The sequence below is a fragment of the Carcharhinus amblyrhynchos genome, chromosome 29 (genome assembly GCF_965287045.1).
Source record: "Carcharhinus amblyrhynchos chromosome 29, sCarAmb.v2.hapA, whole genome shotgun sequence".
NCBI classification, from domain to species: Eukaryota; Metazoa; Chordata; class Chondrichthyes; order Carcharhiniformes; family Carcharhinidae; genus Carcharhinus; species Carcharhinus amblyrhynchos.
The window spans coordinates 6,585,605-6,605,686 of NC_137352.1; the positions used below are offsets into that span (position 1 = coordinate 6,585,605).

The window sequence follows — 20,082 nt, forward strand, 5'->3', positions numbered from 1 at the left end:
CCTAACAAGCTCAAATTCTACCAAAACATCAAAGTGACCAGATGCCAGTAATGCCAATAATTTTTTCTTCCTGTGTCGCTTGCCCAGTTTTGCTCCTTTTCATTTTCCTTTTTAAAATCCTCACTCCAGCTTTGACCCACTCTGAGGTCCTTTGGTCTTCTAAGACTGGCCTCTTGTTTGTCTATCGAACTCCGACTGTCCCACTGACAGAACAGCTGATTCCATTCTCCGGAACTCTTTTCCTCTCAAATTCCTCTCTCGTTGTGCTTCTAACCACCTCGTCCAATTCCCCTTTTAACCGTGAACAACCTTGGAGCAGGTTATGGGGTCCATGGTCATTCCTTTTTTTTCTCCCAATGACCACTGCCCCCAACTCCCACATCATACACACCACCTCTTCCTGCTAACTTAAGCTTTCCATACATGTCGCCTCAAACTTTTGCAGGCAGTTCAGACTGACCATATTCTTACATAGAAACATAGAAGATAGGAGCAGGAGAAGGCCATTTGGCCCTTTGAACCTGCTCTGCCATTTATCACTGTTGTAGCAGACTGTCCAACTCAGTAGCCCAATTCTGCTTTCTCCCCATAACCTTTGACCCCATTCACCCCAAGTGTTATACCCAGCCACCTCTTGGATACATTCAATGTATCAACTACTTCCTGTGGTAATGGATTCCACAGGCTCACCATTCTTTGGGTGAAGAAATGGCTCCTCATTTCAGTCCTAAGTGATCTACCCTGTATCCTCAGACTGTGACCCCTGCTTTTGGACACCTCCCACCATCGGGAACACCCTTCTTGCATCTATCCTGTCTAGTCCTGTTAGAATAAGTCTGAGATCCCCCCCCCCCCATTCATCTGAACGCCAGCGAAAACAATCCTAACCTAGTCAATCTCTCTCATATCAGTCCTGCCATTCCTGTAATCAGCCTGGTAAATTTTCAGTGCACTCCCTCAAGAGCAAGAACATCTTCACATTGTGTGACTCCTTGGCCAAGTATCTAGTTGTATTTTACTTTTTCTCTTCCCTCCCTCCTCTTGCTCATCTGATGGATGTTCTCTGTGTGCTAATAGATAATAAACATGCAACATTCCCAAGACAGAGAAGTTGGAGAAACTAACTCTGATGCCCACCTCCTCAATTACCAATGCAATGTGGCTGCCATATATATGACCTATAAGTTTATTCATTGGATGCGGGTGTTACCCGCTAGATCAATATTTATTGCCCATCCCTAAATGCCCTTGAGAATATGGTGATGAGCTGCCTCCTTGAACTGCATTATGGTATTTGATCAAGGCAATTCCATAGTACTGTCAGGGAGGGAGTTCCAGAATTTTGGTGATGGACAGCAGCAATATGGTTCCAAATCCATGGGATATGTGACTCGAGAGGAGCTTTGCAGATATTGGTGTTCCCATATGCCTGCTGCCCTTGCCTTTCTGGGTGGTAGAAGCTGTACTTCCAGAAGATGCTGTCAAAGAAGCCTTGGTGAGTTGCTGCAGTGCATCTGCAACCCCCGCACCTGAGACTTCCACCACTGAGAAGGATACGATTGCTAATTTTACAGGATTGTCATTTTCAAGTCCTAATTTGGATATGTATTATCATTGTTTGTATCACTGGGTCGAGGCATAATACAGTAAAAAGTCTGACAACACCAGGTTTTAGTCTAACCGATTTATTTGATAGTAAACTCACAAGCTTTCGGGTTAGCCCCTTCGTCAGGTGAATGGAGAGTTCTGGCCTCAGACAGAGCATATAAAGCACAGACAGTTTACAGATTACTGATTAGAATGTGAATCTTTACACCTAACCTATTTGCATTCGAATCAGTAATCTGTAAACTGTCTGTGCTTTATATGCTCTGTCTGAGGCCAGAACTCTCCATTCACCTGACGAAGGGGCTAACCCGAAAGCTTGTGAGTTTACTATCAAATAAATCGGTTAGACTAAAACCTGGTGTTGTCAGACTTTTTACTGTGTTTACCCCAGTCCAACGCCGGCATATCCACATCGAGGCATAATCTCAGGAGTCTGAGGAAGAACCTACAACTTTTGTGCATGGGTTGAGTTTAATTCTCAAGTGAGTTACATAGCAACATGAGTGTTCACGTTATATCCTCGTGATAGTAATACAAGGGGAGCATACGGTTATTGTGGTCATTTCTGTTGAAGCCACCCTGTATTTCAGTATCTTGGTACAGTACAAGAAATGCTGACTTTGCCCAGTAAACAGTCAGTGGAGCTATCACTCAATGTGGTTCTGAACCGCACAGATCAATATTTCCAGGTTCAAGTCTTGCTTTGCCCTGAGAGGTGCATTTACCCTGGTGTCTGTGGTGCACACTGGGAAGGAGTGTATGGGGATGTTGGGTGATCTCAAACATGCATCCAATAGAGGGATACCATTGTCTGTCTGTCTGTCTCCTTTATAAATAAGGAAGACCAATTGGGGGAAGGTACGAGGACGAAGACAACAGTGTCATACATGACTTCATCACATGACTTCATCACATGACTTCTTGCTATCTCTTGCCCACCCCCACACTTTTGCCATTGGTCCATCAGCCAGGCACAATGTCTGTCCACAACCAATTGGAAAGGTGATACCTTTCTTCTTGCCCAATTCAGATTAATCTTGATCTTTGCACAAAGCAACCTATTTGTTTGCCTCCTTGATCTATGTCAGGGGTCTCCAAACTATGGCCCACGGCCACATCCGGATCGGAACTTGGAGACGGCTGATCTGTGTGATGGAGGCGATGATATTATCGCTAAGCTACTAATCCAGAAACTCAGTTAATGTTTTCGTGACCTGGATTTGAAACTCACCATGGCAGGTGGTAGAATTTGAATTCAATAAAAAAAACAAAATCTGGAATTAAGAATCTACTGATGACTCTGCTGTCCTTACCCAGTCTGGCCTACATGTGACACCAGAGCCACAGCAATGTGGTTGATTCTCAGCTGCGCACTGGCAACTCGGGATGGGCAATAAATACTGGCCCAGCCAGTGATGGCCATGTCCCACAAATGAATAAAAAGAGTCCAATGTTTCTATAACTGATAAATGAGAATTTTGAAGAGAATAAAAACAGTGCCCAATTTTGTTTAATTCTCTGATGTTTTTTTTTCTCCTGCATTTTGCTCGCTGCAATGTGTTGGCGATCAATTTTCAATTCCTTGATCTTCCAGGACCAGTCTAGAGGATTGGTGTCCTCGTTCCACAGCCTGGCATGATTCAACACCTTCAGGTGAAGATGCAGAGGAGAAATGAGTTGTGGGGATGACTAGATTGGGGGGTGGGAGCTTGGGGATTCGATCCTCTCGAACAAAAGTTAAAGGGATGTATGTGTTGCTCCAGCAGGCATCTTTATGCCGAGTTCTAACATTCCTTTTAACACAATCATGTTGATGGGAACAGCGCATGGCAATGTGCATGGCTTTAGAGAGCTGGGAACCCCTTTCGGAGGTGGGGAGGGAGGGAGGGAAGGAAGGTGGCTGTTACAGAAGTTACTGCCCCTTTGAAGTGCTCCTCTTGGCTCTTTACAAGCCCACTTAATTACTTGCAGCTTTGCCGGAGGCCCAGGCTGTATTGGGTGTTTGTTTGTTCTTGGCGATTCCCTTCTTGGGAAGGTTTATCCTGTCGGTTTAAAGTATGTGAAGACTGCTGTGATGGCCATTCCTCCTCACTGCCGCTGTTTTAAGAAAAATATTTCACTGGACGCCTCCTCCCTTTCGCCCTCGTTTTATTTCAAATCCATAATGAGTCTTTTTCTCTGGGTACATTGCCTGCTCGGAGTGATAACATGGATCGGGGTAATAAGAGTTTATCTGGTTGACTGTAAACAGAGATGTATAATGTTGCGCATTTGCAAATTAAACCCAACTAGAAAAACCTCCAATGACTTATGGACCAAGATTGGATGAGGCCTGTGGGAAGGGGGGGATGGGGGTGGGGGGGGCGGGGCAGGGGGGATATAAGGAGCAATGTTTGTTACTTCATTTTATTTTTTTTGGTGACAGTTTTTTTAAAAGGTAGTTCCCCTCCGAAAAGGGACGTTTTCTTGGTTTTGTTTCATTTAATAGCACTGGCTTTAAGCCCAGTTTCTCTCTGTGAGTTTCATAGAAAAAGGCGAACTTGTGTGACTGTTGCACGTTGTGAGAGCGGGGAAAAATATTTACTTGCCCCTTCCCCCTCCGAGAACCCCAAGATGTTTGAGCACAGCCAGCGCCCTAGCACACCACACAGGCATCCATCTCGCATATGGTGCCGTTTTTGGAACGTTTGAACTTTATTTGCCCTCTTTTGGACGAGATGTTGAACTAGGGGTCTTTGGGCCTGCTCCAGGCACTATTGCAGAGAGAGGCAATATTATTGAGAGAAATATTGATCTCTCAAAGGGTCATTTTGTGATGAGCACATTTCCGTTTGCGGGATCTTGCTGTATGAAAACCGGCTGCCGCATTTCCAGCGTTACCACAGTAACTACGTTTCAAGAAGTACTTCATTTTTGCCACTCTGCAGTTTGGGGTGTAAATTTCTCATGAAAAGCAGCATGTCAGTGCAAGCCTTTTTCTCAGTCAGCCTTCCCTTTTCCCTGCCCACTGACACACTGTCTCAAATTCACATTCGCACGTTCTTCCACACGTCTCCAGAAGTGGTTCTGAGTGCAGCTTTTAATGCATTTTCGCCCCATCTTCCTTTCCAGAAGATTTGGGTTCTGTACCATTCCTGAAGCTGGGGTATTGGCCAACAAATTCCAATCGGGAAGACCATGGAATCTTGTTACCACATGCAGAAGTTGAGGAAAAAGCACAAGTCTTTAACAGGAAACTGGCCTGAAAGGATGTGATTGTAAAATTCCTGCAGTGCGGAAGGAGGCCATTCGCCCCATCGGGTCTGCACTGACCCAAACAGGCTCCATCCCCGCAACCCCATGTATTTACCCTGCCAATCCCCTGACACTAGGGGCAATTTAGGGTGGCTTATCAACCTAACCCTCACATCTTTGGAGCGTGGGAGGAAACCAGAGTACCCAGAGGAAACCCATGCAGACAAAACACAGAGTGACCCAAGGCCGGAATTGAACCCAGGTCTCTGGCATGCGAGGCAGCAGTGCTAACCACTGTGCTTCTCTGCATCATCACCATAATGATGGGGTTAATGAAGGATGTTGGGAGGAGGTGCATGTAGACCTAAACAGCACAGAGCAGTTGGGCTGAAGGGTGTGTTTTCTTGTGCTACATTCCAGAAAGCCAGTGGGTGGAGGATGATGTACCTTCCAACATTTATTTGCATAGTGAAACGTTACAAGCGTATGTCGCCTAACTTAACCACATCACAGTTTTGTGAAGTGTCGCTTTGTATTGTTCAAATGAAACAAACATAAGAACATAAGAAATAGGAGCAGGAGTAGGCCATCTAGCCCTTCGAGCCTGCCCCGCCATTCAATAAGATCATGGCTGATCTGAAGTGGATCAGTTCCACCTTCCTGCTTTCTCCCCATAACCCTTAATTCCCTTGCCTGCCAAAAACCTATCTACCCGTGACTTAAATATATTTAGCAAGGTAGCCTCCACCACTTCAATGGGCAGAGAATTCCAGAGATTCACCACCCTTTGAGTGAAGAAGTTCCTCCTCAACTCCGATTCCGCACCCTGCAACCTCCCCCCTGCCCCCCCATCTTGAGGCTGTGCCCTCTAGTCCTGCTAGCCTTTCTAAGTGGGAAGAATCTCTCTACCCCTACCCTATCCATCCCCTTCATTATCTTATACGTCTCTATAAGATCCCCCCTCATCCTTCTAAACTCCAACGAGCACAGACCCAGTCTATTTAGTCTCCCTTCATAATCCATCCCCCTCATTTCTGGTATCAGCCGAGTGAACCTCCTCTGCGCTCCCTCCGAGGCCAATATATCCTTCCACAAGTGCGGCGACCAAAACTGCACACAGTACTCCAGCTTAATTAAAAAATGTAAAAGTTTACTTATAAGTCACACATAGCCTTATATTAGCACTACAATGAAGTTGCTGTGAAAGTCCCTTAGTCGCCACAGTTCAGTGCCTGTTTGGGTACACTGAGGGAGAATTTAGCATGGCCAATGCACCCTAACCAGCACATCTTTCAGACTGTGGAAGAAAACCAGAGGAAACCCACGCAGACACGGAGAGAACATGCAGACTCAATAACCTCCACCTGCATGTAATTAACCACAATTAACAGTGCCTTCCTCCAATTTTGATATCTGCAAGTAAAGCATTGGTAGCCCTCGGGAAAACTAGAGGTCATAGTTTGGTTTGCAGTGCAGGGGAAAGAGAGGCCAAATGTGGAAAATGCGTCTGAGGAGCGAGGGCAAGAAACTGACCAGATGACACAATTAACCATGTTAACAACTGTAATTACAACTGTAGGCACATTCCGTATCATGACCTGCATTGATCCCCTGTGGTTGTCTGATCAATTTAAAATGAAATAAGCCAGTCAATATGGTATTGATTTTGCTATTTCCAAGCATGGTTGAAATGTAGTAACCCATTGTTCTGTGTTCCCGGCTCTCTCGCTGGCAATATTTTTGCAAGAGATTTTTTTCCTGCTCCCAAAATAGTATAATGATGGGTGTGTGACATTTTCATAGCATGCAGTCTTGAACTGAGAGAACCTGGACTAGTGTTTTTCAGACCTGCTTGGGTCTTGAAAGAACAAGCTTCAATGACATCAACAGCACAGAGGTCATTCTGCCCATTGTACTTGTGCTGGTTCTTTGACGAGAGCGATCCAATTCGTCATCCTCCCTCCTCTCGGGGCAGCACAGTGGTTAAGGGACCCGGGTTCAATTCTGGTGTCGGGTGACTCTGTGTGGAGTTGCACGTTCTCTCCATGTCTGCGTGGGTTTCTACCGGGTGCTCTGGTTTCTTCCCACAGTCCAAAATGTGCATGTTGGATTGATTAGCCATGCTAAATTGCCCCTTTGTTCCCCAATATGTGTGTGTGAGGGAGTGATTAGTGGGGTAAATACTTGGGGTTATGAGGATAGGTCCTGGATAAGATGCTCTGTCGGATAGTTGGTGCAGACTCGATGGGCCCGTAAGACATAAGGGCAGAATTAGGCTACTTGGCGTATCAAGCCTGCCCCGCCATTCAATCTTGGCTGATATTTTTGTCATCCTCATTCTCCTGCCTTTCCTCCATAACCCCTGATCCCCTTATTAATCAAGAACTTATCTATCTCTGTCTTAAAGACACTCAATGACCTGGCCTCCACAGCCTTCTGTGGCAAAAAGTTCCACAGATTCACTACTGTCTGGATGAAGAAATTCCTCCTCTGTTTTAGCCTGAGGTTGTGCCCTCTGGTTCTAGTTTTAATGGTCCCAGCCCAATGGCCTCTTCCTGCATTGTAAGGATTCTATGGTTCTCTTCCCCCAGAGTGTACATTTTTACCTCTACAAAAACATAGCCAGTTTTCTTTTGCAAGTTTTCACTGGAATCTGCTTCCACTGCGCTCTTTAAAACAATGTATTCCAGATCACCATCATTCTGTGCTTAAAACCGAGTCCTGCTCATTTCCCCGTGGGATGTCCCAAGTGCTTTACAGTCAGTGAAATATTTTTGAAGTGCGGTCACTCTGAGGCTCACCTCAAGCATTCCCAAATGGCGTTGTGATCAGTGATAGGATGACCTGTTTGAGAGATATTGTTCGCGGCAGCAGTTATTGGCCAGGACGCTAGGAAGAACTCCACTGCTCTTCCTCAAAGCAGTGCCACAGGGTTCAACTGAGAGGGCAGAAATAGACTTCCGTATAGTGCCTCATTCTCACGGTGTTATCTCTGACAGTGCAGCACTCCCTCAGTACTGGGAGTTTCAGCCTAAATGTCTCTAAAGTGAGACTTGAATGTGCACGCAACCTTGAGAATTTGAATGCGTGCGATGGCCCTTTATAAGGGATGGGTGCTGGGCGTGGGGGGTGAGAGGGGCGATAAAGGTGGGGAAGGGGTGGTGATGGGTGTTTCTTTTGGATTGACCCGGGCTTGTGAGAGATGCTGCAGAAGGAGACAAATGGCCCAAATTTGATTCCGTTTTGTGCCCCAATTGAGCCTGGGGCTGTGGATTTGTCACATTTCCAGGCACATCTGACAGGAGTTCCATTCCTTGCATACAAAGGATTGTCCAAACTCCAATTGGAATTGGAATCAAGTTACTTGCAGTACATTAATAATTTGGATTCGCTCAATATTTTGCTTTTACACTGATCCAACAGACATAGTGTTCCTGAACAAAGCTCCAGCTGAGAACTACAAATGGGAGCCATGTAACTCCTAAAATCCCAGTGATAGGTTGTTTGTTGTCAGTAGAGAATGTTGAAAGCAGAATGTTATTGTAATATGGCCTTGCATTTGAATTGGGCTGCATCCGGACCGATCAGTTATGGATTTTCAACATCTATTTCAACATGGTGAAAATAATTGCTTGTGATAATGGAATGATGTACAGCAATTATTAAGTTTCTAGCCCTAATCCCCACTGTAGCTCATCTTACACCATGGCATTCCTTGTTTCCAGTATACTGTGGGAAGCTACCTTTGGAAATGTTGCAATGAGGCAGGACCTACTGGTGTTAACCATCAACAAAGACTGTTTGTTTATTTTTCCTCCTCTCCTTCAGGGTCACTAAACCAATCGCATAGAATTATATTGGGTCTGCGTCACAGAAATGGGCCATTCGGCCCAACTGCTCTCAGCCGGTGTTCGTGGTCTTCAGAAAACACCACCCAATGCTCCTCTCACCCAATCGGCACATTGCTTCCTCATTTATTTCTTTTAAATCAGTCTTTAAAGGCATCAGTTGCAACATAGCTCCCTGTTGAGATAAGCCAGTCATGTTGAGAATCCATCCTGGGATCTTTTGGTCCAAGGATAGATTTGTGTTGTTAACTTGTTGATTATTTGGAGGAAGATTGCTGCAGACTGATGGCGTGTAGCAACAATACTGGGCTCACTCCAGCTGGGAAACTCAAACCCAGGAGCTATCAGTCTAGCCTGAGATTGAAGAGAGAAATATGACTTGTATCAAACCACAGTACAAGCTGGGAAGTACAGATCTGCCACTGATGGTTTTGGGAGCAGTTTGAGACGATTTATGGAGGACATCACAGTAGCAACTGGTTTGTTTGTGGGGGTAAGGGGAAGTGATGATGATTTTCAGTTTGTCCATTGTGACTTTGGAGGTCAGCTCCGGCACAGTGGTTAGCACTGCTGCCCCACAGCGCCAGGGATCCATGTTCAATTCTGCTCTTGCATCACAACCTGAGTGGAGTTTGCACATTCTCCCTGTGTCTGTGGGGGTTTCCTCCCATAGTCCAAAGACGTGTTGATTACGTTGATTGACCATGCTAACTTGACCCTAGTGTCAGGGTATTAGCAGGGTAAATATGTGGGATTATGGGGATAGGGTCTGGGTAGGATTGTGGTAGGCGCAGACTCGATGGCCTCTTTCTTCACTATAGGGATTCTATGATTCTAGGAACCTCCATCTTTGGGCTTCAAATCGGGCCAGTTAACTTTGTACAGAATTTAACTGGGTCCTGTTGACATCCTTTCATTCCTTTCTGAATCCACTTCCTGTCTGAATTCCCTTCCTGCCAAATCGAGCCTGGAGGTCAGTCCCGTTTTTCTACCCCACCCCCAAGCGATCCCCTCCCTATTGGAGGACAAACCCAACAACACAATTGAATTATATAATATTATGGGTCATAGACCTTCCCTTTGTGAACGCAGTGGTAGCACTCCTACTTCTAGACCAGAAGCTTCAGGCTCGAGTCCAACACTGGGACTTTTCTGCACAGAAGGAGTGAACATTACACAGTTCAACGGGCTGATAGTCAGCTTGGAAATCCTTCCACTACATCCTCCCCTAGTCTCCAAAGGGTAAATAATGGTGTGGGTGTGAAGATGTACTGGGGGTGGGGGGAGCCCCTATCTCTGCAATCTGCTGTAGTCCTGCAACCATCCTTCCTCTAACTCAGAACTCCTGCACCTCCCAATTTCCATTGCACCTCTCATCCTTTAAAACACTCCCAATTTGACAGGCTGTGCAGACTATTACGTTGTCTAAAATACCATGATATGGCGATGCTAGCATTGGACTGGGGGTGGGCATAGTCAGAAGTCTCTCAACACCAGGTTAAAGTCCAGAGAGGTTTACTTGGGATCATGAGCTTTCTTCATCGCCTGATGAAGGAGCAGTGCTCCGAAGGCCTGTGATTCCAAATAAACCTGTTGAACTTTAACCTGGTGTTGTGAGACTTCCCACTGCCTAAAATACCAGACTGGAATGCTAAGTGACTGTATGTGAAGACTAAAAGTTCAGTAACCGGCAACCCATGATGGCTCACCTTGCGCTTTTGCTGCTTTGTCTATCACTGAACCACAGAAGGTCTGGGTTCAGACTCGGGATGTGGTGAGTTAGCTTAATCTTGAGGAGAGGTGGTGCCACTGGTTGTAATTCCCTTCCTGGCTGGCAAAGGGACACTGTACCAAGGTTGTTGGCAGCTGCTAACCAGTGACCACCCCCATTACCCTGCAAGTGGTGCACCTTCAACAATGCAGCATTTCATCATTACTGCACCAAAGGTGATGGCCTAGGGGTATTATCACTAGATTATTAATCCAGAAACTCAGCTAATGTTCTGGGGGCCTGGGTTTGAATCCCACCAAGACAGATGGTGGCGTATGAATTCAATAAAAAAAATCTGGAATTAAGTATCTACTGATGACCATGAAACCTTTGTCTATTGTCAGAAAAACCCATCTGGTTCACTCATGTCCTTTAGGGAAGGAAATCTGCCATCCTTACCTGGTCTGGCCTACATGTGACTGCAGAACCACAGCAATGTGGTTGCCCCCCAACTGCCCTCTGAAATGGCTGAGCGAGTCATTCAGCTCAAAGTGAACTAGGGATGGGCAACAAATACTAGCCTAGCCAGCGACGCCCATGTTCCACAAATGAATTAGAAAAAGGAATAAGTGTTTGTGTACAGGTTCTGGAGTGGGGTCTGAAGCCACAACCTTTTGAGGGGTGGGTGGAAGAATGCTCTAACTGAATCACGGCAATACAATAAAAAGGATAAGTGTGGGTTTGAAGCCTCCTTACGCGAGCACTGTTATGAACCACTCCACTTGTAAAACTATTTTAGAAAGCTTGGATTACAAGCATGGTTCTGATTTGTAGACTCAACTAATGAAATTATGGGAAAAGGACAGACGTTGGGGAAAGACTTTAATGTTCTACATTCCATTGGAGGGGAAGGTTACCGTGAGCTGTGTTCTCTGTTACTGACTCTGAGCAGTCGATTGCAATACAGTGTGGTTGGTTCTTTTTGGCCTCATTGCTCTTGTGGTTATTTCTGTAATCTTTTAAATTTAAGTATGTGTTGCAATGCCTTTCTCAAAAGGCAGTTTGTGTGGTTCAGGGAGTTTTTAGTTACTTGACGAGTTTACGAAGAATAGGGTGTGGAGGGGTGGGTGGTCATGCCTGGTTCTGTCAACTGTTCCCATGTTGGCATAAGATTGGGTGTTAATCATCTGTTTGCTTTTGGGTGGATCCACAGCAAGTCAGTTAGCATTCATGAGAAAAGGCTCCGGGGTTAACAAATCTGGACTTGACCCTGGCAATTCTGTCATGCAATCTCTGACTACCCCACCCAATTGATTAGCCTTTCCCTGCGTCTCCAATATTGTGTCAACCAAGGTTCGGTTTTCGGCATTCCCGTCTCTTGAGTCACAAGGCTCCAGAAAGTTCCATTTGCGAGCTGGAGTGCAAAACTCAAGACTAACGTTCCAATGCAATGGATGCTTTGCTATCGGAAGTGACACATGTTGGATGAGAAGTTGTTAACCTGAGGCCCCAGTGGCTGGGTTAGGGTTAAGGACCTCTGCCCCCAGGGTCCAGATCCTGGGGAAAGACCCACTAGTGGCCTGTCAATTGCCTGATTTGTACGTAATCCTGACAGGCATTCCTGGAAAGATACAAGGCTGCGGTTATGCCTGCTGGAGCTGGGAGCCCAGACCCTTGTCACTGGAACAAGATTCTGCTTTTCCCGAACATTTTCATGGGATGTGAGCTTTGTTGGAATGGCCAGTGTTTATCGTCCCTCCCTAACTGCCTTGAGAAAAAGTAAAGAAAACATCACTTGCCGAAGGAGCAGTGCTCCGTAGTGTGATCTCAAAAAAAAAACCTGCTGGACTTTCACCTGGTGTTGTGTGACCCCCCTCTCCTCCAGTAAAAGTAGTAGTGAGCCACTGCCTTGAACCACTGCAGTCCATGGTGTCAGTGCATCCCCAGCGCTGTTAGAAAGAGGAGTCCCTGGATTTTCTAGGTCTCCTATGCACAGAGTGTCAGCAATGCAGCACCAGTTAAATGTTGAGTTGAAAGAAGCCATTAGGGAGAATTGGCTTTCTGTGAAGGTTAATTATGAAGAGTTCCAGCATTTATCCCCAATCGGAGCCACTAAGTTGAATAGTTGGTCGTTTATCTTCCTGCTTGCGGGATATTTTGTGGATAAAACTGGCTGCTGGGTTTGCATTTTAACAGCAACCTGTTTTGCTTGCTAAGCCTTCTGGGATACACAGTCCTGCATAAATGCAAATTTCTTAAATTTTCCTTTCTGCTGTCTTTCTTAAAGCTCGTAAGGCGCCAAAGCCTAAACTGCTCAGAGTTTCGCCGCCTTCTGATTATCCCCCTGTTGCTGGTTAAAGCTGCAGTATCTTGTGAGCGACTCCAAGATGTACCCTCACATCATTTACACCCGTTTTTGACCAGGACACTCATTCATCGGAATTCCTCTGTCAGTATAACTGCTGTCCGACACGGATTTGCTTGCCCTGGAGAGGGTCCAGAGGAGGCCCCCAAGAATGATCCCGGGAATGAAAAGCTTCTCGCATGAGGACTGTTTGAGGACTCTGGCACTGTACTCGATGGAGTTTAGAAGAATGAGGGACGGATCTCATTGAATACGGAAAGGCCGGGATAGAGTGGGGAAGATGTTTCCATCAATAGCGATTAGGATCCGAGGGCACAGCCTCGGAATAAAGAGCTGACCTTTTAGAATTGTGATGTGGAGGTGCTGGCATTGGACTGGGGTGGGCACCGTAAGAAGCCTTGCAACACCAGGTTAAAGTCCAACAGGCTTACTTGGAATCACAAGCTTTTGGAGCACTGAGATGAGGAGGAATGTCTTCAGCCAGAGGGTGGTGGATCTGTGCAATTCATTGCCACAGAAGGTTGGGGAGGCCAGATCATTGAGTATCTTTAAGACAGAGATAGATTCTTGGTGAGGGGATCAAAAGTTATGGGAAAAATTGAATGATGGGGCAGGCTCGAAGGGCTAGATGGCCTACTCCTGCTCTTATTTCTTACGTAACAGGTGATTAAATGGGGTTGAGAAATTTTTTAGCCACGATTGAATGGCAAAGCAGACTGGATGGGCTAAATGGCCTAATTCTACACCTATACCTTATGGTGTTGGTAAGGTCACAGCTCTCCTCCTCCTGAAGGGTTGCAAAGTTAAAGACTCAGTCGAAACTGCTGCTAAACATCCAGCCACACAAGTTTAGATTGAGTTTAGTTTAATGCGTGTTAAACGCAGTCAATGCCATAGGACCGAAAGGTGAAGTTTTTGTGGTGTACAGGTTTGCTTTTGTTGCAAGGAGCCATTTCAGGTGATGTATTGGAGTGTGTTGCTCAACGCTGAAGCACGTTACTTGACATGTCTTTTACATCTCTCCTACGGTGGATGGAAAATGCCTAGCAACTATAATCTGTGATGTCGGAATAAAAGCTCAAAGCAGCCGAGCTTCTAAGCGACCACTGCGGCTGTCTGGAGGGAGAATAATGAAAGTGGGGGGGGAGCAGTGTCTGATGAAGTTGCGCATTTTTTTTTACAGTAGATTATTGATGCACATTTCTTTTTCTCTTTTTTTTCCCCCTCCCTTCTCCTCGGCTGCCACCTTGTTCTGTAGGAAGCTGCACAGTGGGATGAGGACCTATGGGTGCGAGCTGTGTGGTAAGCGATTCCTGGACAGCTTACGGCTGCGTATGCATCTGCTTTCGCACTCAGGTAACTGTTGTGGATCACGCGATTTCTCTCTCGTTTCTGAAAGATATAAAAGAGGAATTTGTGCAATATTTTAAAAGAGAGAGAGAGAGAAAGCAAACTGTGGTATGCTGTATACGTTTGCGGTGTCTATTTCAGCTCTCTTCCCCCCGCCATCCCTGTGGCTTGTTCTGGCTGACGACACTTGTTGTTGTGGAGTTGGCATTTTGCCAGCCTGGGCTAGGAGCCAACCCTGTGGGTACAGTATGTACAGTGAACCTTGTGCCAAATTTGTCATAGTCTGGGGGAAGGAGCAAGCAGGTTTCCTGTGCTGTAAACAAAACAGTTTTGATTTTTTTTTCCCAACATATAAAGTTGGCAACCCGCTAGTGCGGTTAGTTTTTTTTTGTGTTTAGACTTCTAACAAATAAAGCCTGTTACAAGCTATTTTCTTCCCTTTTTAGTGCTGAATTCATTTGCATGTGTGATGGGAGGGGTGGGGAGTTAAGACTTTGCCCTTCTGCAGCACCGTTCACAAGCTCGACGTACACACTTTTTTCTACTTCTTAAATATCGAGCGTCGTCGCCGTAGCAACGCAGGAAACTTGTGGCCGGCCCATTTGTGCACAGCAAGATCCCACAATTGGCACTGTGGTCATGATGTGACGGTCAGCTATTATTGGTCCAGGGGCGATGCGAGGGGGGAAAGGAATAAAAAGGATATGTCGATGGGATGGGATAAGTTGGGAAAAGGTTTGGATGGAGCATAAACATGATGTGGACAGGATTTCCTTTTTGTTATGTGGAGCATACATTACACAACCTGGTTTGCTTTGGCAGTTACCAGTGAGTGTCCATGGAGGTGACCCATCTGGGCTACATATACACTCTCCAGACTGACGCTTACTACAATATTAAGATGCAGGAGCAAAAAGCAGGCCATTCGGCCCATTAAGTCTGTTCGTTGGCGAATTGTATGCTGTCGCGATGATGTCCGTCTGTTAGATGAGATGTTACACAGAGGTTCCTGTCGGCTGTAATGCCAACCATCAGTCTGCCATGCCAGCAGTAACTTTTTTTAGACCCGAATCCTTGTGTCAACATCTGTTGACCAATTTAAGGATACTCCGGATCCCACAGCTTTAGTGGGATAGGAGCTGACCTGCATAATCCGAGCTGCTTTATTTCTCATTAGGTGAGCAGATAGAACATTAGTCTTGATTTGGCCTCACTTTGTACAGTATTATAACCATAGTAAACATACTATGTTGCTTCATTAAGGTAATCACCTTGCTGCATTTAAGACCTAACTTTGCTAGATTCTTCCTCTTGTGTACCATCTCTCATGCACCTTTTTTGAGTGCCTGACTACCTTTAGCTTTTGTACCCCATTACCTGTTCAGAAGTTTGACATCATAGAATCCCATAGAATCCTACTGTGCAGAAGGAGGCCATTTGGCCCATTGAGCCTGCACCAACAACAATCCCACCCAGCCCATAACCTCACATATTTACCATGCTAATCCCCCTGACGCTAAGGGGCAAGATACCATGGCCAGTCCACCTAACCCTCATATCGTTGGACTGTGGGAGGAGACCCACGCAGACACACAGAGGACGTGTTGACTCCACACAGACAGTAACCCAAGCCGGGAATTGATGCCATGAGGCCAGCAGTGCTAATTACTGTACCATCATGCCGCAATCAGTGTTGGTTCTACAATCAAGCACAAGCGCTTCCTAGGTCAGGACTCGGTGAATAGTAGTTGTCACAGTTGTAATGAAATGAACTATCATCAGGCCGTCAAACTTGTCTTTTCTTGTTCCCTGTGCAATGGTTCATTTGCACTCTCTGAAATATAATGTGTGCATAAAAAGTTGTTGTCTTGTGAATTTAACTGTTTTGAGAGCAATATTTTTGGGGAGGTGATGGCCTAATGGTATTATCACTAGACTGTTAACCCAGAAACTTGGCGAATCTTCTGGGGACCCGGGTTCGAATCCCGCCACGGCAGATGGTGGAATTTGAATTCAATAAAAAAAAATCTGGAATTAACAATCTACTGGTGACCATGAAACCATTGTTGATTGTTGGAAAAACCCATCTTGTTCACTCATGTCCTTTAGGGAAAGAAATCTGCCGTCCTTACTTGGCCTGGCTTACATGTGACTCCAGACAAAGAGTAATGTGATTCACTCTCAACTGCCTTCCAAGGGTAACTCGGGTTGGGTAATCAACGCTGGCCAGCCAGCGATACCCATGTCCCATAAATGAATAGAAACAAATTCCCTTCACAGTAGCATTTTTAAATATACATTCATCAAGGTTACTCATGGTAGCATTATTTGATATCCTGGGAACACAGTTTCTGTTTTGTATTTGAGGTAGTTATGTACATTTTGCTGCACCTTATTTGAAAGGGAGTTTCTTTATTCACCCACCCTTTGGGTAATAACCAGTAGTTTATTTTCCTCTGGCACCTTTCTTTATCGCATTGATATTCTGGTCATTGTTTTCCTGAACTTTTGCCCCCTTTTCCTTTTAAACTTTGGATACCTTTTCCCATTGAATCCTCCTCATCCTTCAATTGCTATCCTGAAAAGAGGACTCAAAGAACAGTGCAGCAAGGAACAGGCCCTTCAGCTTACCAATCCTGCACCAATCACCATTGCTATATTAGAGGTATAGATAGGGTGGACAGTGATAGCATTTTTCCTCGGATGGAGAAAGCTAGCACGAGGGGACATAGCTTTAAATTAAGGGGTGGTGGTTATAGGACGGATGTCAGAGCTAGGTTCTTTACCCAGAGGGTGGTGAGGGATCGGAATGCCCTGCCTGCTGCAGTTGTAGATGCGCCTAGTTTGTGGGTGTTTAAGAGATCCGTGGATAGGTTTATGGATGGAAAGGGATTGGTTTAGGTTAGAGGGTCATTGCTTTCCTCTTAATTGGTCGGCGCAACATCGTGGGCCGAAGGGCCTGTTCTGCGCTGTTGTGTTCTATGTTCTATATCTAGACCAACTGCCTGTATCCCTCTATTCCCCACCTGTTTATGTGTCTATCCAGATAGTCTTAAATGTGGCTAACGTATCTGCCTCAACCACCTTACTTGCCAATGCATTCTGGCACCCCCCCCACCCTCTGTGTAAAAAAAAAAGCTTCCGTGCGCATCTTGATTGAACCTTTCACCCTTTACCTTGAACTTGAGCCCCCTTGTGATTGTCATTCCTGCCCTGGGAAAAAGCTTCCAACTGTTCACCTTATCTATGCTCCTCATAATTTTATAAACTCTTATCAAGTTGCCTCTCGGTCTCCGTCTTTCTAGGGAGGAAAAATGTTATTCATTGCAACATCTGCTCTCCTCGCATCTTTCTAGAACCTCAAATAAATATAGACTCCTTTTTGTTATCCTGCCCCACCTTCCAACAGATAACTTTAGGTGTCTTAAGTCATTTTCCTAGCAGCACTCAAATATTCCACTAACTTAAATGGTCTGAACTATGGGTTGGGCCAACACAATGGTTAGCACTGCTGCCTCATAACACTAGCAACCCCGGTTCAATTCCGTCCTTGGGGGACCGTCTGTGCGGAGTCTCCATGTTCTTCTTGGAAGGGGAAGCAAATTTAGGACCGAGTTGAGGAGGAACTTTTTCACATAGAGGATTGTGAATCTGTGGAATCCCCTGCCCAGTAAAGCAGTTGAGGCTACCTTATGGAATATTTTTAAGGCAAGGATAGATAAATTTTTGAACAGTAAAAGAATTAAGGGTTATGGTGAGCGGACAGGTAAGTGGAGCTGACTCCATGAAAAGATCAGCCATGATCTTATTGAATGGTGGAGCAGGCTCGAGGGTTCAGATGGCCTACTCCTGCTCCTAGTTCTTATGTTCTTATGTATCTGTGTGGGTTCCCTCCCACACTCCAATGTTTTAAAGTATATTTATTAGTTTCACAAGTAGGCTTACATTAATGGTGCAGTGAAGCTACTGTGAAAATCCCCAAGTATGCAACTTGGGTGGATTAGCCATGCAAAGTTCCCCCTTAGTGTGCAAAGGTGTATAGGTTAGAGGAGAAAATATGTGGGTATAGGGTCTGAGTGGGATGCTCTGCTGGTGCAGACTTAATGGGCCAAGAGGCCTCCTTCTGCATTATAGGGATTCTATCTTCCAAAGTGCAGACCAACATACTAACAGCTTCTGAAGTCGTGGTCTACCCAGTGCAACATCACAGAATTTGCACGGTTTTGCATCAAGGAAGATTGCAAACCTGCAATCTAAGAAAAGATGCTGAATAAGCCCAAGTTGCAAGAGAAGGAGGGGAAAAAAACGTGTCAGTGCCTAAGAACATAAGAACATAAGAAATAGGAGCAGGAGTAGGCCATCTAGCCCTTTGAGCCTGCCCCGCCATTCAATAAGATCATGGCTGATCTGTCGTGGCTCAGTTCCACTTTCCCGCCCTCTCCCCATAACCCTTAATCCCCTCTCTTATCAAAAACCCATCAACCCGCGTCTTAAAAATATTTAGCGAGGCAGCCTCCACCACTTCAACGGGCAGAGAATTCCAGAGATTCACCACCCTTTGAGTGAAGAAGTTCCTCCTCAACTCCGTTCTAAACCGCCCCCCCCTTTATCTTGAGGCTGTGCCCCCTAGTCCTACTGTCTTTTTTGAGCGGGAAGAGTCTCTCCACCTCTATCCTATCCATCCCATTCATCATCTTATACGTCTCAATGAGATCTCCCCTCATTCTTCTAAACTCTAACGAGTACAAGCCTAGTTTATTCAGCCTCTCCTCATAGCTCAACCCCATCAACTCTGGTATCAGCCTAGTAAACCTCCTCTGCACTCCCTCCAAGGCCAAAATATCTTTGCGCAGGTGCGGCGCCCAAAACTGCACACAGTACTCCAGCTGCGGCCTCACCAATGCCCTATACAGCTGCAGCAAGACCTCCCTACTTTTATATTCAATCCCCCTCGCTATGAAGGCCAGCATCCCATTCGCCTTCCTGACCACCTGCTGCACCTGCAAGCTGGGTTTTTGCGACTCATGCACAAGGACCCCGAGGTCCCTCTGCACCGTCGCCTGCTGCAGTTTTTCGCCACGTAAGTAATAGTCCTTCCTACCATTCTTCCTACCAAAGTGGACCACCTCACACTTGCCAACATTAAATTCCATTTGCCATTTCCTGGCCCATTCGCCCAGCCTATCTAGATCCTTCTGCAGACTCTCCACACCCTCCGCACAATTTGCCGTTCCCCCAATCTTGGTGTCATCAGCAAATTTCGACACCCTACACTCGGTTCCCTCCTCCAGATCATCTATATAAATGGTAAAAAGCTGAGGCCCCAACACCGACCCCTGGGGCACTCCACTAGTCACCATCCGCCAATCCGAATAGCACCCGTTGACCCCCACTCTCCGCCTCCTATTTGACAACCAATCCTCTATCCACGCTAACACCCTACCCCCAGTTCCATGTCCCTCGACCTTCTGCAATAACCTCTTGTGAGGTACTTTGTCAATGAGGTCTCCTCTGAGCCCAAAGCCAAGGATCTCCTCGCTAACTTTAAGTTTATAAATTTTAAATAATTTTATTATTATTAGTCACAAGCGCACTGCAATGAAGTTATTGCAAAAATCCCCTAGTCACCACACATTGGTGCCTGTTTGGGTACACTGAGGGAGAATTTAGCATGGCCAATACCCTAACTAGCACGTCTTTTGGACTGAGGTGGGGAAACCGGAGCACCTGGAGGAAACCACGCTGATGCAGAGAGATCACAGTAAAAAGTCTGACAACACCAGGTTTTAGTCCAACCGATTTATTTGATAATAGACTCACAAGCTTTCGAGGTTTCCCTCTTCGTCAGGTGAATGGAGGGAAACCTCAAAAGCTTGTGAGTCTATTATCAAATAAATCGGTTGGACTAAAACCTGGTGTTGTCAGACTTTTGACTGTGTTTACGCCAGTCCAACGCCGGCATACCC

General features: G+C 45.8%; 1 protein-coding gene across 2 annotated transcripts in view; it reads left to right on the forward strand.

The window, feature by feature from the left end:
• The window catches only part of zbtb16a (zinc finger and BTB domain containing 16a), a 270,254-nt gene that overhangs the window by 106,988 nt on the left and 143,184 nt on the right, over nucleotides 1-20,082 (forward strand). For both annotated transcript variants that reach the window (XM_080214571.1, XM_080214572.1), the window contains exon 3: nucleotides 14,025-14,122. In XM_080214571.1, coding sequence (XP_080070697.1) covers nucleotides 14,025-14,122 — 98 coding nt within the window. The remainder of the gene's footprint in view (nucleotides 1-14,024; nucleotides 14,123-20,082) is intronic.